We start from the raw sequence: 8,738 nt of genomic DNA, 5'->3' as shown, positions 1-8,738 counted from the left end.
ACAGGGTACCCCTGAGAAGTTATGCCTAAAAGTGAATTTTTGGAAATAAAATTGGATTTTTAAATCACAAGGGAAATTTGCTATTCAAAGGGAGTCTGAGGCTAAATATTTGTCGAGAAAAGCATCTTCCTGCAAAATGAGTACTCTTTTCGTCCTTTTTTAAGTCTACATTTTTATCTGTAGCCTGAATCTAGTCTAGTATTGTGCATGATACTAACTTGAAAAATATCAATCATAAATTTGAAAGCATTTTGAATGTTGAAGCGAGTTTTACAAGCTATTTTTAAGAGTGTAAAATTGGGTAACACATCTTTCATTATGAACAAGGGTTTGTTTGTTTATGTATTTGGGAGAGAGAGAAAAAGGGTGGGTGTAAGGGCAGAGGGAGAGGGAGAAGCTCCAGGCTCAGAGGGATCCAGAGGCTGGGCTGGATCCTAGCACTCTGGGATCACTACCGGACCCAGTGAGCCACCCAGGCACCCCTAACCAGGGCCTTTTTTTTTTTTTTTTTTTTTTTAAACACTTGCTTTGGGTGATGAGAAAAGGGGCAGGATACTAGGTATACCTGAAAAAAGAGAAGGTAGCATTGCTTGAATGATAACCACACTGACTGCTTCCCCTCTGCAATAAAGAGTAAGGAATGGTTAGTAGGTTGTTTCTTCACGTGGTGCTGTGGTTAAGAGCATGGATGCAGAAACCTGACTGCCTGCGACAACACCCTTGTTAAAGGCCTGGTGTGGTCTTTTACCATATACACCACTTGGATGTGCCTCAGTTTTCTCACATGAAACATGGAGAATACTAACACTACCTACTTAATGGAGTTGTTTTGGGGATAAAATGAGCTAATCATGAGCCGTAATTGAAAAGCACTACGGCCGGTGATCCGGTTTTGAATCCTGGTGGTGAAACGAAGCGTCCTTCCGAAGGAAAAGACAAGAGAGGGTGGGCCCGGACCTCTGCACCCCTGTGGAGGCATGGCTGCTTCTGCCTTGGGCCGTACACAGGGGGAAACCGAGACTCAGCGGGGAGGCTGGTGATTAGACTAGGATCAAGGGCATTCCTTGGGGAAAAAGAACCCTTTCCGCCGGGCCACGCCACCTTCCGTCCGGTTGGGAACTGAGGGCGAAGAGGGCTCAGTCACACGCCTAGACTTTGCGTCCCACTACTGAGTAGCGAACCGTAGCTTCCCAAGGCCAGTCGCCCTGAGGGCCGCCCTCACACCGGTCCACTACCCAGCCAGGGGCTGGTGGAGAACTGTGAGAGGCTTCCCAGGGGAACGGGCACATCTGCCTGGCGCCCTTCCTTCCCGGAGGGCTGGGAGCCATGAAAAGACTTGGCAGACACCGACCCTCGTCCATTACACAAATATTTCTGTGCGCCACTCTGTGCTGGGCGTTGGGCATGCCCTGATGAATCAGACTGGGCCGAAGGTTCGAACACGAGTGTACCACTCCGCAGCTCCCACAACCTAACCGACTCCCAGGAAACCGAGGTCTTCCCAACCTTGGGTGAGGAGGGGGTGTGGGAGGAGCTTAAGCTTTCGCCCTACCCCATCGCCTTCCGGGGCTCACCTCCAAAGCCCCGCCCCTTCGGGGGGGGTGTTCACGACTGTGCCATAAAGTAGGGAATAGTCTTTGGTCCTGAACTACCCGCCTCTATCTTTACGACAGACCGTATTCCATCTCGCCAATATGGCATCCCCCATTTAGGAGGCGGCGGTGGTTTCTACCCAGATAGCCCGGGGCAGTGCAGAGCTCCGGCAGTTGACTGTGTAACCCGAAGCGCTGAAAGCTGCAGTTAAAGTGCTTTTCTGGTCGCGATTCCAGGAACTCACCCTTCTCTGAGGGTCAGGAGTTGCCGCTTTCTTCTAGTTCCTGCAAGTTCATCCTCTGCCCCTGGTTTGTTCCTCGAGCCACCTCCGGACACCCCCAAGTCCCTGACATTCCCAGACTCAAACTATGAGCCTTCGGCAGCTGCTGTTGCGCTTTCCCCGTTATCTCGGGGTGTCGGGTTCCCCGCGTCGCTGGTGGTGGTCCCCGTCCCTCGATACCATCTCCTCGGTGGGCTCCTGGCGTGGTCAGTCCTCCAGGTCCCCGGGCCACTGGAACCAAGTGGTGTCAGAGGCAGAGAAGATCGTGGGCTATCCCACCTCTTTCATGAGCCTCCGCTGCCTGCTGAGCGACGAGCTCAGCAACATCGCTATGCAGGTGCGGAAGCTGGTGGGGACTCAGCACCCTCTGCTTACCACGGCCAGGTGAGCTACTTACTCCCTATCCTCCTGACACGCTTGCACCCACTCGAGTCCTTTTTCCTGGCCGACACCCCTGCCTCGCTCAGACTGACTCCCTGCTTATTTCTTTTTACTCCTTTCTTTCCTTAGCTCTCCTGGACATTTGATGTTGTCTCTTCTCCAGTCCACTCACCTTAACTTTCTTCTCCATTTGCTCAGCTGAGCGGATAAGTGGTTTAGTTTTGAGAAAACACCTGTAGTCTTCTCGCGTTTCTGCTTCTTAATTATTGAGGGTAAAGATGCCTCAGTGAATTGTAGAGAAATCGAGTAGGGATGTGGGTTTAAGTCACTTTGTGGAAATGGTCTTTTAAAAATAGGATAGATTGATTTTCGGTTCCAGACTGTTCCAGTGGTCGCCTCCAGAAAAAAATGGAGAGGGGGAGATGTTGCTGAAGGTAGACAGTTCTTTGCAACGAAATCCCAGCCTTAAAGTAAGAATCTATCCAGTCAGTAGTCACTGTCTTCTTGGGATTTTTATCACTTATTCTGGACTACTACTGTGAAACTTGCTATTAGAATTTTAAGACCACAACTTATGCTTACAGTAAAAACAAACAAACAAAAAACCTTTTTTATTTGAAAATAATTTCAAGCATACAGAAAAGTTGCAAGAATAAAAATAGTTTAATCAGGTTCCCTATTCTAAACATATGTACATACTATTTTTACATTTATGTGTAAATACACACATTTTTAATGAATTATTTTAGAGTAGAGTGCATACATCATGGCCCCTTATGCCTAAATATGTAATTGTGTATTTCCCAAGTGTAGGAATATTCTTAACAGTAATCAATTTAAACACATTTAATATTGATACAGTACTTTATTAATATACCATTGATATTCCAGTTTTGTTAATTGACCCAGAAATGTCCTTTATAGTATTCTTTCTTCTCTAGTTCAGGATCTAGCCTAGGATGACGTATTACAGTTAATAGTCATGGCTCTTTCATCTCCTTCAACTGGGAACATTTCCACAGCTCTTGCTTTTGTGAGTAGAGCTGTAGTTAGTTCTCAGATGGGGCAGTTTTGCCCCCTCGGGAACATTTGGTAGTATATGGAGATGTCATGCCTGGGGCATGCTATTGGTACTTAGTAGGTAGAGGCCAGGGGTGCTGTTAAACACCCTGTAATGCCCAGCACAGACCCTACAATGAAGAAGTACGGGCCTCCCAATGTCAATAGTACCAAGGTGGAGAAAACCTAGACAAAAATTATCTTTATTTCCCCCGTTTTCCTTTTTTTTTTTTTAAATTTTATTTTTTATAAACATATAATATATTTTTTTCCCCAGGGGTACAGGTCTGTGAATCGCCAGGTTTACACACTTCACAGCACTCACCATAGCACATACCCTCCCCAATGTCCATAATAACCCCCCCAACCCCCCTCTCCCCAGCAACCCTCAGTTGTTTTCCTTTTTTAAATTAAACTTACTTTGAAGTAATTATAGATTCACATGCTGTTGGAAGAAATAATAGAGATCCAATGTACCCTTTACCCGTTTCTCCCAATGGTAACATCTGGCATAACTATACTCTAGTATCACAAGTAGATTATTGACATTGATACAGTCAAGATGCAGAACATTTCTGTCACCACAAGGATCCCTTATGTTACTCTTTTCCAGCCACTCCCACTTCTCTTGCTTACCCTCTTGGTATAATTTTTTGAGACACCTGTCGTTTCTTTGTTACTACAGAAGTGACCAAATAACAATAAAGTGATTTTACTTGTTGGCATTGTTTCCAGTATCAGGAATATCATCTTATCAGTGGGCTAAACTTGTCCTGTAGTTAGAATGTTAATTCTCTGTAGGTTTTAGATGTTATACACTCAAAACACACACACACTTTCATATGTACTTATATGTTTTAAGGCTTATTAATAAAACTAATGAGCTTACCATCTAATTTAAAAGCTGTAACTACCAATCCTTTTGAAACTATCTGTACTCCCTAGTCCACGTCCCTGAATCCCAGTGTACTGGATTTTGTGTTTTTCCTTTTTTAAAAGTTATATTGTTGTTTCTCTAAATAATATGTTAAATTTTGCTCACTTTTGAAATTTATAAATATGGTAGCTTATTGCTTGTAGTCTGCTATGCTTACTTTTTTATCCGTAATTGTTCCTAAGATTTGTCCATGTCGTGCTTAATTGTACTTCATTAGTTTTTCACTGGTGTATGAAATCCTGTTGTTTGAATATGCCATAGCCTTCTCTCAATCAGCATTTGAGTGGTTTGCATTTTTTTTTATGAAAAATGCTGCTGTGAATGTGCTTGCGCATATCTCCAGGTGTACTTGTCTTGAGAGACTAGATGGAGGAGGAGTGTATGCACGTGTTCAGTTTTAGTAAATAATAGCAAATTGCTTTCCAAAATGACTGTACCAGCTGCTACTCTCATAAGCATGTCTGAGTTCAGATTACTCCATGTTCTCATAGCATTAGAACCTTGAAGTTTCTTAATTTTTGCTAATCAAATAGTGGGTTTCACTGAGTGTGGTGGTAATGGTAGTGTTAGTGGCAGGGCTCGTAATAGTATGTTGCATTGTGCATATTATTGTCTTTGTAATAAAACATTGAAGTTAAAAGGGCAGAGCTGGGAAAGGCCTTATTACTGTGTGTATTCTGAGAGTTGTAATTCATCTACTTAGTTGCCAGAGCATTAGAAGGGGTGTTGGAGAAGATGCCTTCTAAAGCCACCAGAGACACACTAGATGAAAGCTTGTAAGACGAATTGGCTCTAAAACTTCCTGGTTGTAGCCTGCCCTGACTGCCTAGTACCATAGCACAGTGAAAGAAGTGGAGAGGAACAAAATAAATAAGTTGCAGTAAAGGTAGTAACATGTATGAATTGTTTTATTTTGTGAGAAAAGGAAGAGCTAACGTGCATGTAGTTTTATTATTCTTTGATAGTGTATCACAATTTAAACAGTCTGATCTCATGGGCAGAACAAAAAACAACCTTTGGGGAGGATGTCCTATATTATCTGTTTTAGTAGTGGACCAAGCGTTTGATCCAAAGGGTAAGCAGACTGTGATTATTGTAAATTATAGCTAAAAACATGGATTAAGCAACTATATATTTTTGAATGATCTACACCTTATTTTGTTGAAATCTTATCAGCAAAGCATTGATAATTAAGAGGAAGGATGTGAGGGCTATCTGGCTGAAACATCTGTCACCCCATTGATTGCCAGGGGTGATTCGGCTGATCTGGATGGCTAGGTAGGTGTCCCCTTCCTCCCTCGCTGCTCCATGTGGGTCCCTCCTGAAGCTATGTGCTCTGTTGAAGAAGATGACTTTCCCCAAAAGAGGAGAGGACTGTTCTTCCATCAAGGATATACGAGTAGCTGCTCTCCCCTGCTAGGACCTCCAAAAAAGCTCTCAAGGTCCATTTGTAGGAGAATGTAAGGCAGTGAAGCTTCCAAGACTGCAGACACATCCAAATGAGGTGCTGCATGTGGCAGTCTGCCTTTCTTTTTAAAAAAAAAAAAAAAAAAAAAGAGGAAGATGCTGTCATTATGTTAGCCAAGGATGGAAAGACCCCTTGTAGTTGATTTAGTTAAACATAGGAAACTGGACTTTGTAAATTCTTTTACAGTTTCATATTTTGGGTGTCTTATTATTTACTTAAATCAATATTCTAACCCCTTGGGTCATTTTACTTTTTGTTTAAATCTGCATGGTATGTTAGAGATGAATCATGTCTAATACCCTAAAATTTAGGTGAAGGGTGGGATTTTTGGTAAGGAAATCACTCTAATTTATTATTCACTACCTTCTCTTTCTTTACCTATGCCATCTCATCATGAAAGGAAAAAGAGCCTAGAAGTGTACTCTAACACATTCAGAAGTGAGATTAAATTTAAAATCTTGGGGCATCTGGGTGGCATAGTTGGGTAAGCACCAGACTCTTGATTTTGGCTTAGGTCATGATCTCAGGGTCATGAGATTGAGCCACATGAGGGCTCCGTGCTCAGTGGGGAGTCTGCTTCTCCCTCTCACTTTCCCTCTGTGCTCGCTATCTCTGTCTCAAATAAATACACAAAATCTTTAAAAAAAAGAAGAAGAAATTACATGGGTAATATTTTCGGGTAGTTGTAGTATATTACATATCGTTTCCTTTGTGATTCTTTTTTCTTCTTTTTTCCCTAGGCAATCATACTTCTTCTGGGTATAGGGAGGACCTGAAAAACAAGTGCAGTAAAGTAAAATGAACAGCAAGAAAGGAATTAAAATAGTTAAAACAATATTGGGGGGGGAGGTAGAAGGAATCATTCTACATTATGTCAAGTCATAGATATAATTTCATTGATCAAGACAGTGTGGTATTGGCAGAGGAATAGACAGATCGATGGAACAGAATAGAGAACCCAGAAATATCAACACAAATATGCCAAATTGATTTTTGACAAAAGTACAAAAGCAATTCAGTGGAGGAAGTATAGTCTTTTTAACAAGATGCTGGAATGATTGGACATCATTGGCAAAAAAACGAACCCTGACCTACACCTCACACCTTAAGAAAAAAAAAAAAAAGGAAAATGGATACCTGAGAGATCAATGTAAAATGAATTTAAATGTGAAATGTAAAACTGTATAACTTCTAGAAGAAAAATAGAAAACATCTCTACGATCTGGGGCTAGGTAAACAGTTACTAGACATAACACCAAAACCCCATTTCATAAGAGAAAAAAAAAGTCAGGAATTTGACTTCATCAAAATTAAAGTCTTGTAGGGGTGTCTGGGTGGCTCAGTTGGTTAAGCAGCTGCCTTTGGCGCAGGTCATGATTCCAGGGGCCTGGGATTGAACCCCACATCAGGCTCCCTGCTCAGCAGAGAGCCTACTTCTTTCTCTCCCTCTGCCTGCCACTCTGCTTACTTGTGCTCTCTCTCTGTCAAATAAATAAAATCTTAAAAAAAAATTAAGTCTTTATAAAAGACCCTCTTAATAGAATGAAAAGATTAGCCAGAGATGAGGAGAAAATATTTGCAAATCAAATATCTGAAGGACTTGTATCCAGAATATGTAAAAAACTCTCTAAACTCAATGGTTAAGAAAGTAAACAATACAATTAGAAAATGAGCAAAAAGACCCTGTAAAGATGACAAGTAAGTATATGAGAAGGTGGCAGGTAAATATATGTAACATTAGCCATTAGAAAAATGTAAATTAAAATCATGATAAGATAACTGCTACTTACCTGCTAGATAGGCTAAAATGTGAAGTACTGACAATCTGATGTCCTTGTGAAGATGCAGAGAAATGAAACCAGATTTCTTTTAACGTTGCTGATGGAAATGTAAAAATGGTACAACCGCACTGAGAAACAGCTTGGCAGTTTCTTATAAAATTAAACATACACTTCCCATACAAACCAGCGATCGTACTCCAGAGAATTTACTCCAGAGAAGTAAAAACTTAGGTCAAAACCTATACTCAAATGTTTATAGCAACTTTATATGTAATAGCCCCAAGTTGGAATAACCCAGATGTCATTCAATGGTGAATTGTTGAACAAACGATATTGCAGCCATGCAATGAAACCCTGTTCAACAATGAAAATAACTGAACTATTTATTCATACAACAATTTTAATGAATCTGGAAAGAATTAGGGTGAATGGGATAAGTCAGTCCACACCACTGGTGGGAATGTAAAAAGCCACTACAGAATACAGTATGGTGGTTCATCAGAAAAATTAAAGAAAGAATTACCATGTGATCCAACAATTTCACTTCTGGGTATATAGCCAAAAAAAATTGAAAGCAGGGTCTCAAAGAGATGTCCATTCTCCCATGTTCATGGCAGCATTATTTGTAATAGCCTAGTGGTGGAAGCAGCCCAGATGTCCATCAGTAGGTGAATGGATAAGCAAAATATTGTGTACATATAATGGAATATTATTCAGCCTTAAAAAGGAAATTCTGGCACATGTTGCAATATGGTGAACCTTGAGGACATTATGTTAAGTCAAATGAGCCAGTCACAAGAAGACAAATACTGTATTATTCCATTGATATGAGGAATCTAGAGTAGTCCCATTCACAGAAAGTAAAATGGTGGTTGCCAAGGGCATAGAGTTTCAGTTTTGTAAGATGAAAAAGTTCTGGAGATTGGTCGCACAATATTGTGAATATAGTGAACTGTACACTTAAAAAACGGCTAAGATGGTAAATTTTATGTGTGTCTTACCACAAAGAAAAAGTCAATCTCAGAAGTTTATATATTGTTGGAAAGAAAGAATTTCCTCTACCCTTCAAGGTCCTTCTAGCTGGACTAAGAATCAAAATGACATGAGACAGATTAACAGGAGAAAATCAAATTTAATAGCATATATGTGGGGAGTTCACATAGACATGAAATTCCAAAGAAATGAAGCAAGGAGATGGTTATATGGGCTAAGAAGAGGTGGAGGGGTCTGGGTATTACA

The 8,738-nt window shown here is 41.1% G+C and overlaps 1 protein-coding gene across 1 annotated transcript in view; it reads left to right on the top strand.

Annotated features, from left to right (window-relative positions):
• Positions 1 to 1,749: 1,749 nt before the first annotated feature.
• PDSS2 (decaprenyl diphosphate synthase subunit 2) overlaps positions 1,750 to 8,738 on the top strand; it is a 259,040-nt gene continuing 252,051 nt past the window's right edge. Inside the window, exon 1 of the mRNA XM_032858248.1 lies at positions 1,750 to 2,257. Within this exon, the coding sequence (XP_032714139.1) occupies positions 1,962 to 2,257 (296 nt within the window). The 5' untranslated portion in view covers positions 1,750 to 1,961. The remainder of the gene's footprint in view (positions 2,258 to 8,738) is intronic.

This window comes from Lontra canadensis, unplaced genomic scaffold, assembly GCF_010015895.1.
Source record: "Lontra canadensis isolate GAN:19392208 unplaced genomic scaffold, GSC_riverotter_1.0 scaffold14, whole genome shotgun sequence".
NCBI lineage: Eukaryota > Metazoa > Chordata > Mammalia > Carnivora > Mustelidae > Lontra > Lontra canadensis.
The sequence above is the reverse complement of the archived record's forward strand: the minus strand, read 5'-3'. Positions and strand labels throughout refer to the sequence as shown.